Below are 19,388 nucleotides of genomic sequence, written 5' to 3'. Positions count from 1 at the left end.
GTGCAAATGAAGACGCACCCAGCAATGACCAAAGCCAACTGAGTCAGGTTCTCTGTTCTGTCTTTTGATTCTTGTGTGCTCACTCACAGAGCCCACACTATTCGTGGCAGAATAGCTTTCAGTGGGAAGTAAAAACTGGCCACAGCCATCTTCTCTACTGAGCCCCATCACCCTGAAGGCTCACTCAGAGGCTGGGCTCAAGAGGGTGTGGTCTGCTATGGGTCTCTGGGCCACACTTTTGAGCAACCCTTGTTTCTTGTACCCACACTAACAGGCACACACGTCCTTGGGGTCATGGGGGAGGTGATGTTCTGAGTGTGGCTGAGGACTGCTGTCTTGAGGCACCGTCTTCAAAATTAACCCCAGAGACTTCCCTAAGGCTCACCTCACTCTGACCAGGTTCATCCCACTGCCAGCACTGACTGCCTGTGTGGCCCAAGTGGTCCCTAAGCCTCTATGTGCTTTAGTTTCCTCCAAGAATCGGGTTGAGTATTAAGATAGGCAGTTCAAAGAAATGCTCAACCAAAAGCTCAAGCCACCATGGATGTCACCACCACTCTACTTTAGAATTTGGGGTCTCACACTGGCCTCTAAGGAAAGAGAATTGGCTGGGTTTGGGGAGTGGGATCTTATTTGCATTCTTGGCTCAGTGAATAGAATGGTCATGGATGGAACTCACAGATAAGGTCTGGCTGAATCCATTATGGCAGCCTATAGCCAATAAAGGAAGAAAAGATGGGCAAGTGAGTGGATTGACGGGTGGGCATATGGGTTGATGTAGAGTGGATCAATGGATGATCGGATGGGTATATGGAGGGTAAACAGGAGGATGGAGACATACAGACTGTGGGTGGATGATAGGTAGATGAATGGGAAGACTATGGAAGGGTAGGGGAGTGGATAGATGATGGATGTGGGTGGGCAGATGGATGGGTGGATCAGTGTGAACATAGTGAATGATAGTGTATGGATGGGTGAGTGAGAGGTAGATGGATGGGTGTGTGGGTGGTAGGGAGATGGATGAGTGGGTGGACAGATGAACAGATGGGTGCATAGACAGATGGAAAGATGGATATGTGGATGGACAGATGGATGGGTGGGTGGAAGGATGGATGGGTGGGTGGGCTGATGGATGGATGGATGGATGGATGGGTGGATGGGTGGATGGGGTAGGTGGACAGAAGGGTAGGTAGATATCAGCTATGCCAATATTCGGCAGTCCTTAGAATAAGGTAGATATATTTTTTCTAACTAGAAAACACACCCCTATTTTACAAGAAGCACCCTGGCTCAGTATCTACAGACCAGTATATGTATCATGAGACCATCTTGTGAGTCTATAAACATGGCTGCTTAGACATAGGCAACTACAGGTATGGGGAGGGCTGGTCTGTAATCCCAGGACTTGGCAGACAGAGGCAGGAGGATGGTGGGTTCCAGAACAGGCTAACCTATATAGCTGGGCCCTGTCTCAAAAGCAAAGCCCTAAAAAGCAGGGAGCCTGGGTCCCAGCCATTCCCAGGTCACACTTCTGGCTGAGAGGACTTTATGTGTATCTGCTGTCCTGAGATGAAATAAAGGAACTTGGTCTTGGAGCAGATATTTGGGGGAACTTCCTAAGTCTAAAGGGAACAGGGCTTGGTGGCCAACACAGAGGAGGCCCTTCCAGCCTTAGTCAGAAGAGAAGGAAGAGCCAGGCATTTTGAGCAAAGGGGTTGGGGATAGAAAATCAAGGCTAAAAGGGAAGGGGGGGCGTGGGGGCTCAACTCAGCAGACATCACAGGCTTTGAGAACCCTCATTAGGAGACCTGACCAGAGTGCACAGAGGACAGAAGGGCATGAGGAGGGAGGGCTGATGGGATGGCGTGAGGATGGAGGAGATGACTAGATGGATGGAGGGATGGAAAGAGGGAAGGATGGATGAACAGACAGACAGACAGACAGACAGGACTAGCGATAATGCTTGGTTGGTAGAGTGATTGTCATGCCCAGTACTGCACAAACTGGACCCCATGGCACATGCCTGAAATCCTAGCACTCGGGAAGTAGGAAGTAAGAGGATCAAAAGTTTAAGGTCATCAGCTGCATGGTGAGTTCAAAGGCAATAGAGGCTATTTGAGACTCTGTCTTAAACAAACAAACAAACAAACAAAACAGATGGGTAGAAGGAGGAAGAAATGGGGGCAGAGAGAAGGGAAAGGGGGATGGGAGGGAGGAGGGAGAGAGAGATTGGTGTGCAGGCCTGTGACTTTATGTCTGCTGGCAGCTCAGAAGGGTTAGGGATATGGGCGGGGCTAACAGGAAGCAGCAGGCCTGGGGAAGGGGGCTGAGCCCCAACTGTCTGCCTGGAAGAGCGGGCGGTGTCATCACTCCCAGGAGGGGCCAGCCAGCTCTCACAGATGTGTAGCACTTGGACCCTGAGCTGCTGCTGCCCGGCTGGAACGTGTGTGGAGAAAATCCAAGAGTCAGTTCACTCAGGAAACCAGGCCCGAAGCATCCCCAGCTCTGCCCTCAAGCACCAAATTAATGAAGGCTGCTGAAGTCACCTCGGCCTACACTTCATGACCGTTAACCAGTGTAAAGTGGGTCCTTCCCAGACCATGGCACAGTTTGCCAGGCAGACGCACGGAGGTCAGGGATATCCTGGTGACACTGCTTGGACAGACTTATACAGATCTGCAGAGGAAGCCACTAGATGCCTACACCAAACCTCTCTCTTGACTCCCTTGGCTTGGTGGGGCACACCCCAGGCCACTATGGCAGCGCCTCTCCTATTTCCCAGTATGCACTCGCCCCTCTTCCTGTCCATGCTCTAAAGATATCTGAGCAATCTTGAAACAGTAGCCACATTATACGAAACCTCCACCAATGTCCCCCTGCACTGGGGATAAAGCTAGACTCCTCACCTTGCCTAGAGTCCCCAGAGGGGATGTCTCTTTCCAATGCTCCTCACCAAATCCATGGTCCACAGAGCCCATCCCCATCATGGTCTGAGCTCCTGGACAGACCCCTGGCCTGCCGCTTTTCCTAACAGGGTCTATGCATCCTCTGTTCCCTCCTTTAGGGCTCTTATCAGAGCCGTGTCTTCTGGAAAGTTCCTTTCTGATCTCTCTGCCCAGAGTTGCCAGATGTCACCAGTGAAAGCCGGGGTGTCCAGTCACACTCAGATTTCATAACACCAAGTTCTGCGATCTACAAGCATGCATGCTCCTCTCTTTCGCCTGCCTGGGATGCAGGGGTGAGGGCAGCTCAAGGCTTGTCTGAGGGCCACAGGAAGCAGGCATTCTGCACCCCAGCCCTTCTGCAGACTCTGTGCCCTGCTTATAAACAAGCCTGAAGTGTTACACAAACACACACACACACACACACACACACACACGGCAGGGACCTTATCTGTCATGCTGCCCTTGACACACAGTAGGTGCTTAATAAATACCCAAGGGTGGATGTGGAAGTCCTGGGGGCCAAGTGTGTACAGAAGCCCATCTTCCATAGAGGCCCCTACCCCTCCTGCAGCCTCTGTTCTCAGAGCTGAGCATCATCTATAGACAGCTCTGCAGGCTGCAGACGCCAGGCACTTTGGGAACCAGGAAACTGGGGTTTTGGGGCCCTGCCCTCCACTGCTAAGTTCTGTCACCTCAAGGAAGTCTGTGGACAGCTGTGTGACTCAGCACCCCCATCCGTAGAGGGGGAAGGGAGGGAGCTCTGCTGGGCCAGGATGCCAGAACCTAAAGGCTCTCCATGGGAAAGGGAGAGAATGTGCCAGGAGGGACGGTTCTGATAGCTAAGAAAGAGATGGGCCCTGCCTTGTAGACTCCATGTGGACAGGTCAGAATCCCCCAGGGGGGGCAGCTGCTAACTTCAGGGCACCCACTGTGTGCCTGTACCTGCAGTCTCCATCTCCTGATTTATATTAAAACACCACTGACTCCATTTTAGAGTTTGGGAAACTGAGTCCCAAGGAAACAGCAGAAGACAGAATGGGGATTTTAACCGACACTCTGAAAGCTAAGCCACTGACCAGCAGGGTGGCTCACAGAGACTACTGGCATCAAGGACAGATTTTTTGTTTGTTTGTTTGTTTGTTTGAGTTTTTTCTTTCTTAAGATGTGTTTTTCATTTTTGATGTTTTTGGACAGGCTATTATAGAGCTCAAGGAACCTAGAGTTTGCTTCATAGCTAAGGGTAACCTTGAACTTCTGATCTTCCCAACTCCACCTTCCAAGGGCTGGCATTACAGGTGTGCACCAACATGTCTGGATTAGTGATTAGCCCATGCCGGGGATGAAACCCAGTGCTTCATGTGTGCTAGGCAAGTGCTCTACCAACTCAGCCACATCCAGTTCCCTGTTTCCTAGCACTGGGATGAGAGACATGTACCACCATGGCTGGCTCTGCCAATTTCTGAAGGCACAAACCCTTCGACTCAAGTTAACCAGGAAACTCCTTCCTGTGTTGCCTCTTCCCAAGATTCCATACCGAGTGAGGATGCACAGGTAGGATCAGCTCTCCAGGAAAGTGGGAGAAGGGACAGTTTGATCCCCTGAAGAAGTTGATCTGTGCAGGGAGGCAATAGGCTCGGACACACATGCAGCTGTCTGAAAATAATGCATTTTCTGTCACCGCATAGGCTTCAGAGCTGCCGTCTGGACTATGTCTTTGGAGGGGGTTGAGAGAGGGTATGACACCGGCCTTGAGTGAGTCACCTAGGGCAAAGGTCTCCTGAGCCTTAGTCATGCCATCCAGCCTGGAGTCTAGTTTCCAGAGATCCTCCCAGCCTGGAGTCAGTATCGTCCAGAGAAGCCCACCCAGGCCCTGGGACCACACCCCAGGGGAGAAGAACAGGTGCAGAAGGGGCTGTTGATAAGGTACCTCGGATCTGCTTGTCGCATACATTCACAGAAAAATACTTTCTGAACAAAAAGGTTTCAAAATATATTTTAAGCACATACATAATTCTATTTATTAAACAAAGCCCAAATGATACAGCCTTTGGGAACCTGGGAGCAATAAAGTGAGTCACGGCTGGCTTCAGTGACTCAGTGGGGACGAGGGGATTCCACCGCCCACGCCTCCTCTTGAAAAAGAAAAAAAAAAAACAATTTGCCTTCTGGACAGGTGATGGGAGCCTCTGCCATCAGACCACGCCAAGAAATCCATCCAACAAAACAAGAAACCCGCTTCAAAAAATTTCAGTTGTGGAGCTGAGTAATTCGAGGTGGGCCTGTGTCCAGCCTACGCCCCCGCGGGACACAGAGAGCCCGGGAGTGGCTTGGCTGGGGCCAGGGGCCTGAATTAAGAAGGACTTACCAGCTGAAGAATTCCAAAACCCTGTGTCACATGGAGGAACCTTCCAAAACACTGGGTCGCGCCAGCCTTGAGAGTCACTCGGAGCCATGGTAACCCTGTCTCCTCAAGCAGACCGCTTGTGTTTTTGTGTCCTTAGATTTTTTCCTGTTTTGCAATGTTTTGCTGGGACCCCCGACTCTGCCTGAGGCCAGGGGCCAGGGGCCAGGGTTCCCAGAGAGGGCAGGAACAGCCTGCCTCCCAGCCTGACCTTCCCTGGAAGGCTATGCATCTTTTGCTTTGCAGAACACATGGGATCAGAACTGTCCTTGGTCATTCTCTTAACTTCTCTCTGACCCGACAGGAGAAATCACTCCAGAGCCCAGGCAAATAGCACTCTAGGGTTCCAGAGCTTTCCCCAGTTGAGGGCTAACCCAGGGTTCCCTGTTTGATATCTTTGAACTTCAGTCAACTTGTCTGTAAAATAGGGCTAGTAAAGACACTTTTCAAGGCTGGAGGGACAACAGAGGGGGATGGGACTTTCCTTCAGCATCACACACACACACACACACACACACACACACACACACGATGCACAGAGACTGTTCTCAAAGTCAAGAGTGCAGCAGCAAACAGCAAGGCCCTGCTCCAAAGCAACCATCAGCATCAGTCTAAGGTGGGAACCAGTGGCCAGAGACAGCAGACAGGCAAAGGAATCACTGAGTGCCACCTGGAGAACCAAGCATGTCAGTGGGACAGGACGAGATGACACCGGGTTAGGGGTTGAGCCATGAAGGTTTAAGAAAAAAACACCTCTCAAGGAAAGTGACTTCTTTGTAGTAGGAGACACCATGTGTGAAGGAACAAGGGAAGAATGTTCCAAAGCCAACAGCACATGCCAAGGTCCTGGGGCATGAAGGGGCATGGAGCATCCAAAGACAGAATGAAGAGGGATTCTCTGCAGCCAGGGGAACCAGCGAGAGAGGATCAGCTGAGATCAGAGGGATGGGCAAATGTAGAGTCTCACGGGTCCCTGCAAGTCCTATGAAGAATTAAAAATAGGACCGAAACTCATAATAATTCTTATTATGACTGCCACTATAAATAGGACCACACTTTCCAAAACACGGGGCTCTCCTAGCTCAGGCACCCCGCGGCCCCTCTCCTCACCGTTTTTCCACCTCCTCAGCTTGTCCTCTTGATGGAGTGGAAAGTGCCAAGCCCGTTTTAGCGGACAGCTATAAAAAGCATGCTGAGGCTCCCGGTGCCGATGACCAAACTCTGCTGCTAAGATTAGCCCAGCGCTGTCACCTTTCCTAATGAGAACAGCAGCTGGGATTCCCCTGCCTTGGAAAACTTCGGCCACTCCACCCTGTGTGCAGCGCCTACTGGCCAAGTGTCCATGGAGATGGACACAGGACCGGTTTTGGAAAAACCAACTCCAGTTACATGGATCTCCCTTGCAGGAGGTGAACCCCGGGGTCAAAAGAGCAGGCTCTGCACCTTGCAAATTATCAAGGTCCCCCCATCAGAGAAGAGGGGAGCCACACAGCCCTCTCAGGGAAGCCTACTTCTTGGGGGATACTCAGGGTGTCTCACTGGTGCCTGATGTCCTGAAGTTGGTGTGTAAGAGTCTCAGCAATGAAATAGAAACTGTGCCAACAGCTCAGCAGAACTCAGGGTTCTCCATCACTATGACTGGGTTCAAGTCCATACTTTGAGGAGAGAAGGGATCTTTAGAGCAAATCATCCCAGGTCTGAGCTTTTCTAGACCCTGGAGCCACACTGCCTGAATGTAAGTCTTACACCACCAAGAACCAACTGTGTGATCTTCATCACATCATCCAATGTCTCTGTGCTTACTTAGTCTCACTGTAGGCTCAGGGAAGAGTAGTTCCTTTGCAGGGCTATCATGGGAATCAGATCGGCTAACCTAGGCAAACGCTTAGAACAGAGCTTGGCTCAGGATGAGGGCTGTTGCTTCTGAACATCTCTGGCTCTCTGGGTGAGCTCATCTTTGTTCTTCCCTTACAACATGTAGTAACGAAAGGAAAGAGTGGTTTACTCAGCGTCCAATTGTGGATCAGAGCCCGTCATTTCATGGAGGTCACAGAGGCTGGAGCCTGAGACAACTGGTGGCCCAGCATCCATAATCAAGAACAGAGAGAAACAATGGCAGCCATGCTGCCTGTTTGCTTGTTTTTTCTTCACTCCTGTGCCTAAGGGATGGGGCCGCCCATAATGACTGTATCCTCCCACAGCAGGATCAGTCAGCCCCATCTAGACAATTCCTCATGAAAACTCTCTTCCTGCCAGATGGTGGTGGTGCAATCCTTTAATCCCAGCTCTCAGGAGGCAGACACAAGAGGACCTCTGAGCTCAAGGCCAGCCTGGTCTACAAAACAAGTTCTAGGACAGCTAGGGCTACACAGAGAAATGCCCTCTTTAAAAAACAAAAACAAAACAAACCACCTCTCTTCCCAGGTGACTCCAGGCTGTGACAGGTGGCACTAAAAAGTAACCATCACACAGTTTAACCTCAAACCCGGGCTTGGGACCATGCAGCTGACAGCTGCACCCCCACTCCTAAGCTTGTCCAATCCAAACTCACACACAGACAACATGTGCCTTACACAAGGCCTGTGGCCAGAGCTCTGGGGAGGCTGGAAGGCCACAAAGATCACAGGTGTCCGATGACCACAAGCTGTGCCCTCAGGGCACAGAACTCCCATGTGAACCCTTACTCCAGGGGCAGGGCTGATATGCCAGCTTACAGAGGGAGGCCAAACCACAGGCCAGAGTGGTTTACTCAGCCCTGACCTTGATCGCCAATTTATTAATAATGGCATAATTATAAGTCAGCATGCCGGGTTATATGGGGAATGTGCCATTATGATGGTTCCCATTGGTTCAACTTGACTTTCCAAGGCCAAATGCTTCTCATGGTGAGGTCAAGGTATGGATGGCTCTGGAAACCAAGAGAGCTATGCATCAGCCAACTGTTGTGGGATAATCTTTTCTACACGGTGGAGATGTGTCTCTGTTTAATATCATCTGCCAAAGCAACTTCTGATTGGTTTACTAAAGAGCTGAGCAGCCAATAGCTAGGTCAGAGTGGCTAAGTGGGACTTCTGGGGAGAAAGAGGAACAGGAGGGTGGGGGTGGAATCTCAGAGGCTGGAGATTTGCCAGCCAGATACAGAGGAAGTGGGATATACAGCACGGAGGAGAGGTAATGAGCCACATGGCAGAACGTAGACCAATATAAATGGGTTAATTAAGTTATAAGAGCTAGTTGGGAACAAGCCTAAGATATGGCTAAGTTTTCATAATTAATAAGAAGTCTCAGTGTCACTATTTGGGAGCTGGTGGTCTATGAAAAGTCTGATTATAGCCAATGCCACTCCATCAGCACTCTCTCATCCACTCAGGAAGCAGTTCATCAAAACTATTGACCCAGACACCTGGAACTCGCTGGCAGTCCCCAGCACCAGGGAATCAGTAGGATCCATCCTCCCGTCCTTTTTTAGACGTTCCTGTCAACACAGAGGCTCTGTCACCTTGGACATCAGTAACCAAACGTTTGGATCTTATTGGCTGTTCCCCCATGGTGCTTTAAAGCCACATTCGTCTTGTCAATATTCACAGCGGGCAAGGATAGCATCCTGATCCTGGAGCTGCATCCAACCCAGAGAATGTGCTGTTACCTGGGCGTTAACAGTTCCTGTTACCCACATCCACTAGGGCAGCCGATTACCTCACCGCGCTGGGATGGTTAATATTGTCTGCTTGAGAAGATCTCGAACCGACTAAGAGGCAAGCCTCCAGGGGTGTCTGTGAGGGGTGATCTAGACAAGGTTAAATGAGGCAGGAGACCCACCCTAACTGCCTGATTAAATTAAGAGGACGGAACTGAACACCAGCCTCAAGACGCCCCCAACTGTAGATGCAGTGTGGCCACTGCGCACGATGGGCTGGACCCATGAACCGTGAGCCAAAGCAGACCTTTCCTTTGGCCGTTTTTGCTAAGGGAGTCAAAGAAACTAACCTTCAGGCCCAGACCAATTAGAACCACGTCTCTACCTGGACTCGGTAAGAAGGAAATGGATAAAAATGAAATGGGCTGATAGCCTACTGTGAGACCCTACAGTAGGATGAGCCATGCCTGTTTGCAGCCAGCTGCTGAGAGACCAGGAAGCATCGGCACAGATGTTCACGCAGCAAAAAAGCACAAGTGAAAATACAGACTTAAAACTGTGTCCATGTAAGCAGAGAGACTCGGCCAGCAGAGTCCTGCAGGGAGTGGGTCAGCCCTGCCCCTGCCTCTCCCTGCTCTGTAGGAGCTCTCCAGTGGGGCGCATGGATTTGTGACAGGCAGCTGGTTGTTTACCCGGTCGGAGACTCCCTAACACTCACGTCTGTTCTTTCTCCACCTTTCTCAGTGACCTCTGCATGTTGCTGATTTGCACCAGGGTCAATTCTGCCTGTCGGGACACACTGGACAACGACTGCAAGTGTTTCAGTCCTTGGGACTAGAGCAGAGCTCAGAGCACCAGGTGGGGAGTGAGGGATTCTGGGAACACACTCTGCTCACAGAAGGCCCCACCACTCTTACCCAGCAATGGTGTCAACTGTGTCTAGGAAAGGACATGATCCTAAGCCCCTCCCACCTGGGGACAGGCTATGTTGTCACTTTTACTTTCCCCTCCTACCCCAGTGTGTCTCCTGTCCTCACAGCCACCTGGACACAGGTGCCTGGGTACATCCATCGCTCAGACCTCAAGTTTTCACAGAATTTGCTCTGCTGTCCCCTCCTGCTGCGGTGACCGCAATGGGGCTTCCTGCATCTGCTTGCTGCTCTCCCTTCCCCTCTGGAGGCTATCCTGTGAGTCATCTAGTCACAAGAGTCCAACAGAGACCTCCGTGCTACCCCTAGCCAGGCTCTGCTGCTCCGTCTAGCCCTCAAGACTGTACACTCCTAGTTACCTTGCCTTCAATAGACGAGACCCTGGTTTGTCTAAGGAGGTCAGAGTTCATCAGACCCAACGCTCACATTTCCAAAAGGGAGCTCATGTTCCAGCTCAGCCTCTTCCCACGCTGCTTCTCCTGGGCAGCAAACCTCAGTGACAGGAGTGCCCACTTCACAGTGACGTAGGCACCCCAACACCGGCCTCAAAGCAGCAACTCACTCAGTTTCTCTTCTGAGAAATAGGAAAAGGTATTTTTAAAAATGTTTGCCTATGTGCAGAAACGATATCAAAACAAAAACAAGGTTGATGAAAAGCAACAAGTTTAGTCTCCACGGAAACATCCAAGGACCAATCCAAGCATGTCACCCACATCCACGGTGACCTGTGAGGCTGTGGGTCACTGGGAAGTGAGCCAGAAGAACGGGAAGTTACACAACAGGCTGAGTGTGGTGCGAGACTCAGTTCCGTCTGGCTCAGAGAAGCAAGAGAAAGTGACTGACCTGTGGTCTTCTCCATGAACACCACCTTGGACTCAGCCGTGAAGTTCTGGCCTGTGAGGATCATCTGCTGGCCCCCATAGACCAGGCAGCTGTCCACGTCTTGTCTCTCCACCATGGGCAGCTCATGGGCAGAGCGCTGAGCTGAGGGCAAGAAGAAAAGAAACATGGTGACCTAGAGAAATCTGCTCCAGAGACGCGGCGAGAGGGCGGGAATAGAGTCCCAAGTGGGGACCTCCAAACTTCACATCCCTGAAAGAACCACACGCCACTTAGCCAGTTTGCTGTCACAGAGCACTATTTGCAGGAATCCAGGCTGCCTTCCCTGCAGGAGAGGTGGGAGCCAGACAAACCGGGTCTTCCTTCTCCTCTGTGCAGGGATAGGCCCAGCCCACCCACTCATCATGATCTCCACTGCTCAAGCTGCTTCTTCCTTCCACTTCTCAGCCCAGACTCACAGCCCGGTGTGAGCTGAGTGCACGGCCAGATGAAGCCTGTGGGCGATTCTTTTTTGTTTTTGTTTTTGTTTTTCGAGACAGGGTTTCTCTGTGGCTTTGGAGCTTGTCCTGGAACTAGCTCTTGTAGACCAGGCTGGTCTCGAACTCACAGAGATCCGCCTGCCTCTGCCTCCCGAGTGCTGGGATTAAAGGCGTGCGCCACCACTGCCCGGCTCTGTGGGCGATTCTTACTGAAAGCTGTAGATTCCAGGAGCTGACCTCGTGGCTTCCTTTCCCAGAGGTCCCCCTTCATCACTATGTTCCCACCATGTTTCTGGAACTTCTAGAACCTTCTATTTCCCCCGTCTTTCTCTCTCAGATAGATAGATGGACAGACAGACAGACAGACAGACGGTGTGTACCTGCATGTGTGTATTTTGCAGTGCTGAGGGTAGAACCCAGGCCCCCAGACGTGCTGGGTAAGTACGGTGGTACCTCTGCTACCCCCTTGCTACCTCTGAGGCATGCTCCCACCTCTGAGCTCTATGCTTCCCTGAGCTCTGCTCCCCTCCCTATGTGGGCAGCTCCTTCCTCATGACCTCAGGTCCCACTCAGCCTGGCCTCCTCTGGTAGGTTCTCTCTGGGCCACACTCCTCCTTCTTTGACCCCCACCCCACTTCCTCCGCTGCTCCGTCCTGTTGAGTCCTTCTCTGGAGAAAGGCTCACTTTCAGAGACCCTTCAGGAGCTCTCCTCAGCCCCAGGACAGAGGTGCCAGAGGTGTCTGAGTTCGGGCAGGCAGGTCTTTCCTATTTCTGTTCATCTCTATCCACAGCGAATGAAAGCTGGGGCAGGACAGGCCAGTGCTAAGCTCTCTGCCAGTACAATATGCTAAAGTGCTCCCAGCAGCCTTCGGAGGACATGAGCACAGAGTTTCTCATTCAGTCATGGACCAGTCCCCACCTGGCTGAGACGGGAACCCTTCTCAGCAGGCCCAGGCCCAGGAGCCACCCCTCAGCCCTGTGTGGAAGGCAGGATACAGGAGACAATGAATAGAGGCAGGTGTAGCACCAGCCAGGTAACAAAGGAACTCTAGCTGCAGCCAGGTCCCTCCTACTCCCTTAGGCCCCTCCCTCTCTCCACAGCCCTGCCTTCCTGGTGAGTCAGCTTGAGCTTCTGGCTCTTGTCCTAGAGTTTCAGGCTGGGCAGAAGGCCAGGTCTTCCCATGCCAGAGCCCCTGGACCTCCCCATCCCCTCCCCATCCGGAGCCGGGAGCTAGTCTGGAGCCTGAGCAGCAGCCTTGTGAGGCCCGAACTTAACCATTTCCTTCCATGTTCGAGTACAGATCACCCTCCTCCTCTGTTGCCAGGGCTGGGGAGCCTCACTGAGTAGCAGGTGCACTTAGGGACTTCCAAGACTTCCACCCACTTCCTAGTGACTTGCCCAGCTCAGCCCCATGGTCCTGATGCCTGGCTCGGTACTCAGGAGCAATACCGCACCCCGCCGCCTGTGGGCTCTGGGACATGTTGAGAAGCCTGGGATAAAACTGCTAATTCCTCCCACGTGGGTGAGCTGTTAAGCCTGTCTTTCAGTGTGGAAGCCCCTTGACTTTCTAATTGAGCTTTTGTTAAGGCCGGTTTACTAGCAGTGAAAACAGCAGCTACAGAGGTGGCTTCTCAGCCTTGCCTTTGATGGAGTAGGGGTGGGGGGGACATGGTAGGGGCTGCTGGGGCTGGGGATGCCAGCAAGAGCCACCCCTCCCATTTTACAGGTGGAAAACCTGAGTCATTGCTACTGGGGCGGCCAGCCAAGGGCTTGCAGCCAGCCAGGCCAGGGCCAGGCTGGGTGAGCTCTCTGAGGGGTGGGGGCCTTGCCATGAATCACCATGCACTGCGCAAACACACCATTTGGGGCAGCCTCTTCTCTGCAGAGCTCCAGGTCTCCTGCAGGCAGCAGCAACTACCTGGGCACATCTGCAATGCTACCATCTTCTCTCCAAAGGGGTGGTGTCTTTACCAAAAAACCGTGAAGAGAGCAAGTCAGCTTCCTGGAGGTCTCAGTGTCACAGCCAAGGTGTGACCAAGCCTTCTGAAAGGGATTGAAGGGGAAAGGCAAGCTTCTGGCTCCTCCCCAGGCCCTCTGCACACACATGTGCAGGCTGACAGAGATGCTGAGCAAAAAATCAGCCCGGCATCCCATTGCACTTCTGTAATGAAGATTCTCGGCTTTGGTGTCTCCAACTTGGGACCTGATCCTTCTTTACTGTGGGGCTTCAATCTGTGCACTACTAGAACATTCAACAGCACCCCAAATCTCTGGTCTCTTCCCACTGCATGCCAGTAGTGCCCCACCTACAAGCTATGATACTCCAAATTGTGTGCACACATGGCCGGTGTCCTCTGGAGAACGGGGGAGGGGGGCACAAAGTCACTCCTAGCTAAGAGTGACAGTTATAGAGATTTTGACTTAAGTCAGGGAGGGGGGCAGGTGTGATTATTTAAAAGACAATCCTAATGGTCCCGGGGGTCACAGTCATTATTGCTGCGGAGGATGGGGGGGTCCTGCATCTGCCACTTTTTGGCTTAATAACCCTGGGGACAAGTCATTTCAGCTCTCTGAGTCTCAGAGGCCTACTCTGTGGCTTCATAACAGTGACTGCTTCACGGGTAGCTTCATACAGATCACAGGTATAAAGTAAGCACGGTTAGAGCCCAGCTGGCAAACTCATCCCAGCCATCATGTCCAGGGTGGGTCTGTGCAGGAGCAAAAGGTGCTGTGCCCTTTCAGAATATTATCCGGCCAGAAAAGGGAGCAGAGCCCTGGCGCCTTGACGGTGCTGTCCCACATAAAGGGAATCAGGCGTGAAAGGACACATTTAGTGTTACCAGGAAGTGGCCCGTGGCAGTATGTGATAACCTCTTAATAAGCTGTAGTATATGTACTGCTGTCTGCTGTTTGGTACAATGAGTCCCTCTACGGGGTGAGCGACATTTGTTCCGCGCATGCTCAGCACGCAAGAACGTTCAGTGCTGAGCTCAGTGTGGGCTCAGGGTGCAGCTTCCCGGGAGACACCAGTGTGGTGCCGTCCATGTGTTCTGTTCACACCCACGGTCTCCGATGCTCCTCAGAGGCTCCCGAGACCCTATGGCAGGTTGGCTGACTCTAAGCACTGGGGCTTCTTAAAGGGGCCTCCCCGGATCTGCAGAGGCATAAGGTTGAGGCGGTGCTTAACGGAACTCCAGAGAAGCCCCCACCTGGTACTCCCTGGGGTCCCTGCATCTACATATCTCAGGGCGAGGCCAGAAGCGTGCATTTTACCCGTCTTCTCACATGGCTTCTCACACGTGCTTCACGTTCCACGTGGCAGAGGACATGGGGATCTCCTTCCAAGCAGTACCCCAGGCCTTGGAGAACCCCTCAACAAAGCAAAGCAGTCCAATTGGCCTCCGAAAGAGAAACCAAGGAGAGGTGAGTGGCAGCCAGAACAGCCCTCCTGAGGCCCGCAGTTCTGCCTGATGCAACTTCCACCAGCTACTACTGCTAATTGGAGCAGCATGTAGGACCAAAGAGGGCTCTCAAGAAGTCCTGGGTTTCCTGGGCTTTCTCCCAGGGGTTCCCATCAGCCCCTGAAGCTCCCGTTCAGCTATTTAAAGATTCCAAGCCATCCAAATGCTCCTGACTATAGTTCTCTCACCAAATGCTGCCTGGGTTCAAATCCATCCTTATGAATTGGCTCCATCTTGGGGACAATCCAGACCCAGGCTCCTGTTTAAGCTTCCAGGTGGCCTCAGGCCCTCGGTGCTGCTCCCTCTGGTTTCTGGCACCTCATAAATTGTCTCGGGGTCCCATATTTTTATGAGTTCTGAATTCACCAGGCATACTGGTTCACTTTCCCAAGTGCCAGGGCTGACCTGCAGCCAGGCACTGAACACCTCAAAGCTCTTGAGGGAAAATTCACGGGTCTATTCCCACGCCTACAGGATTGAGCGGCCAAGACTGCACTCTGCCCAGGAGCCTCTCTCTGGAGGGAGACAGGAAAGGCTGGCTGGGGGAAGGTGTCTCTGCAGAGCCAGGATTCTGTCAGCATGGGCCAATCACTACCACAGAGGGGACCTCAGGTCCTGGCATGTTATAAATATGTTTTTCTAGACTACGATGCACATAGCACTAAGAGATGAGGGTCCTTTGTCAGTATGAGGATGCTGCAATATGTCTACAGAGTTCCAGGTCCAGCCTGATGGCATCTACCATTGGGCCCTCAGGAAACCACTCCATCCCTCTGGGCCTTTCCATGGTACCAATGGCATTTACTCTGATTGCTAATGTCATGAGCCCAGAGAGCAGAGTGGAGGACATTGTGTCAAGGGACACACTTGAAAGGCTATGGGTGAGAGAGGCAGATGAAAAGGGTTTGGACCCAGACTGAAAGACTCAGATTGAGCCACTGGGAGAAGGACCCTGTGGAAAACACAGGCCGGAGGTGTCTCTGTCCCTCCAGCGATGGTCAACCAGCCCAAACTGGCCTCCCCTGATTATGGTACCTCAGGGCCCCCTCTTCAAATAGCAGACCTAGGCTGGGCCAGAAGGAGCGGTTATATCCACTGTTCAGTGTGACCATTCGCTACGTCTTCCCTGAAGGTTCTGCTCCAGTGGGGACCATGTGACCATGTGACCTTAGAGGTCTCAGCCTCCTCATATAGAAAGGGGACCACACTTAACCTACAGGGAGGTTCCTACCTGATCATCCCATCCACACGGCACCTGCTGGAGACCACACTCTGTTCTTTTTACTTCCTGGCCTGACCTTGATTTTTCTCTTTCCAGTGCCATGAACATTCTCAAACATCTCTATAGTCAACAAGATTCTCCCTAGAGGTTGAATGAACCCTAGGTGATGGATGGGTTCCCCAGTCACTGAGACGGTGAGGAGAGCCAGGGCTTTAGCCCCTTCCTATGTAAGCTAGGGGTGCAGTAAGCAGTCAGGCTTTCCGGACCTCAGTCTTTGAGAGGATGGGCTCCGAGGATCAGGCCTGCCTGACTCACTGGTACATGGCATCGCTCAACAAATATGTCCCAATATTCCTGGATGAGGAAGCAAGAGGCCCACGGGATGAGGCTAGGCTAGAGAGGGGCTGGCACACGCAAGTCCGTGGGCACACTGGGGACAGTCTGTCAAGGGTGGCTCTGCCTGCCTGTTCCCAGGTGGTTGGATCAGGAAAGGACGTGTGTGTGTGTGTGTGTGTATGAGAGCAGGAAAGCCACCCGGTCCAGGCTCCCAGCAGATCAGTTCTCTTGGCAACTCCTCCTCCACTCCTCCCCCAGCTGGTAACCTGGTTTCTGCTGAGTGACAGACTGTGTGACCATTGAGCTTCCCTGTGGTGACTCTTGTTTGCTGAAGTCTCATGTGCACCTGCTGTTTCCCAGGCTGTGGTCTCCCTGTGATGATGTGGCAACAGCCAGAGGCGTGGTTAAGTCTGCTTCATAAGGCTACAGGGACTGTCACAGGTGACCTGTCCACCCTGGACCATCACGGGGTGGGGGTCACAGCTGTGATTACAGTTATGCTATTATGCCATACACATTCACTTAACCATATCCCTGCAAGTGGGGATACTATACTTACTCCTATTTTACAGATAGGGAAACTGAGGCATGGACCATTAAGTAACTTTCTGAGACTGAAGGGTCAGTAAATGGCAGAGGCTGGATTTGAACCCAGGCCTTTGGGTCCTGAACAGATTCCTAACTACCATTTCAAACTCTCCTCACCCTCCTGTGGCCCTGGTGTCATTCAAAGTGACCTTATGTCACAGCTGACAAGTCTCTTGGGCAGCAGAGGCTGACAAAGGCCTGGCCTGTGTGCCCTCTCCCAGGTTGTAAATTGCTTGTTCTTTCTATACAGGGCCTCAAAGGTGACACTCGATCACCCTGCAATGGGAAATAAAATATACATATGCAAGAATGTGTGATAACCAAGGACCCAGCAGCACTGTCTCAGGACATTTACAGGAAAAACGAAAGTCTTTGTCCACCAAAGAATGCTGACATATTTACCCTAACACCCACACTGTGGGACAGGCCAGTACCCATCACTGATAACTAAGCCATTGTATTCCGACAACTGAACACCGCTCAGCCACCCGTGAGGACAAACGGTTGAGTTAAGCAACAGAAACAGGCTCAGGGGAAAAAAAAAAATACTGGGAGAAAACAGCAGAACCCCAAAGCACACAGTCTGCATGTTGATTCTCCTCTACAAAGTCACAGACCTGGGACAGGTAGCAAATCTGTGACTGCCTCTCTGTGTGGCCTGATGAGGAGCAGCAGCTGAGGGGCTGAGGGGGACCTGACAGACCCAAGTGCTCTGCATTTCGGTTGGAATGGTGCTGACGAGGGTCTCTGCCATTGCCAAGAGTCACTCAACTATATGACTCTTCTGTGTAACCTACTGTTTCATAATTATACCTCAATGGAAATGCATATGTCAAAGAGACAAGGCCACACCTCCCTCCCACTCTGCAAAAGGAGCAAAGTCAATTCTGAATTCGCGTTGCGCCCTGGGTGGGTAGGGCCTGGCGCACAATTGCTTTAGGCGTTTCCTGCAATGTGGTTGTGGGGAAGAACCCGCAGGTCCTGGAGAGAACCCACAGGTCTTGGGTAGAGCCTTAGTGGGTCACAGGCAGCTCTGCAAAGGTTGCGTGGGCCCAGCTGCAGGCACCTGCAGACACTGCCTCTCGCCTCATGACCCACTGGGAAGTTTCTGGAGGCATCGTCCCTTACTTCCTTAATGTCCTAGACCACTCCTAATGACAGGTCCCCAAAACACCTGCCTGGCCTTGCTAGAAGGACATTAGGAGTGTGGTGGTGAGTGCTCAAAGAGGGATCTGAGGCCTTCTGGGCTCAGGGACACTTTCTCCACTAGGAGGCTGTGAGTAAGGAGTTAGCTAACCACGCAGAGGGAGGGAGGGAGGAAGTTCACAAGTTCTCTATGCCCTACTTCCGACACTTGGGGGCTCCCTAAAAGTCTCTATTCTAATCCTAAATGGTGACAGAGTGTATATGTGTGTGCTTCTGTGTGCATATGTGTATGTGTGCACATATAAATGTTTATGTATTTTATGTGTGCATATGTATACATATAAAGGTTTATATTAATGTGTATACATATATATTTATGTGTGCTTGTGTGTGCATGTGTACACACATATATGTATACATGCATTTATATGTGTGAAAGTATTGCACACATACATATATGTATTTATGTGTATGCATGCATATATACATGAATATATGTATATGTGTGTATATGTATGTGCATGTATATATGAGTGCACTGTGTGCATATGTATAAATACACATGTACAAGCATGCATGTGTTATGTATGTGTATGCACATATGTGTATTAAGTATATGTGGTCTTTATACATATGTTTGTGCATTCATATCATTTATATATGTATGTGAATATACATGCATGCATGTGTTATTTGTGTGTGTATGTTATGTGTGTTATTTGTGCATGCATATGTGTGCTGTTTGTGTACGTGTGTGTGTATGCACAGGTACATGTGTTTTTGACCTACATTTGGGTCAAGCCTGAGCACCTGCCTGAGTGGAACAGTCAGCAAACAAACCAAGAGAAGGGGAGGAAGACTAAGCCCCTTGGAAACTCTGGAGCATCCGGAAGTGGAGGACTACATCAGAATGGGCTAAACAGTGCCCACCCCACCTCTAACCCAGACCCCACCTGACAACCCAGAATGGGTTTATTCGAAAGTAGGGTCTTTGCACGTGAGCAAGTTAAAAATTGGGTGAGACCAGATCTGGGGTGGGGCCTGAGCCCTTATCAATGACAGAGCTGAGGACACCAGCGGATATAGACAGGAACCCAAGGAGATGGAGGGTAGAGAGCAACTCTGAGATATGTGTGAGGTGTGGTCCTCCGACCCAGCAGTTACCCCCTGGCAGGCTTCTGGCCCCACATCTAGGAAGCAGAAATGCCTGAGGCGGAAGCTGCTGCACGGCAACAGCTCAGACAGCCCAAGGGCAAAGTCACACTTTCCCTTGCTGTGGAATCACAGCTGAGACCGCAGGGCAGTCTGGGAAGTGCCTGGATGCTGAGAAACACAGGTACCAGGCTGTGCAGCAGGGAGCTGTGGCTCCCAAGGCTGGGGTCGGCAGGAAGGACCTCAAAGGC

At 51.6% G+C, this 19,388-nt stretch overlaps 1 protein-coding gene across 1 annotated transcript in view; it reads right to left on the bottom strand.

Moving 5' to 3' along the window:
* The window catches only part of Nfatc2 (nuclear factor of activated T cells 2), a 111,153-nt gene that overhangs the window by 33,334 nt on the left and 58,431 nt on the right, over positions 1-19,388 (bottom strand). Inside the window, exon 6 of the mRNA XM_041670442.1 lies at positions 10,756-10,896. Coding sequence (XP_041526376.1) covers positions 10,756-10,896 — 141 coding nt within the window. The remainder of the gene's footprint in view (positions 1-10,755; positions 10,897-19,388) is intronic.

The sequence above is a fragment of the Microtus oregoni genome, unplaced genomic scaffold, assembly GCF_018167655.1.
Source record: "Microtus oregoni isolate MIOR12 unplaced genomic scaffold, Mior012 000020F_ref0000438, whole genome shotgun sequence".
In the NCBI taxonomy this organism is placed as follows: domain Eukaryota; kingdom Metazoa; phylum Chordata; class Mammalia; order Rodentia; family Cricetidae; genus Microtus; species Microtus oregoni.
The sequence above is the reverse complement of the archived record's forward strand: the minus strand, read 5'-3'. Positions and strand labels throughout refer to the sequence as shown.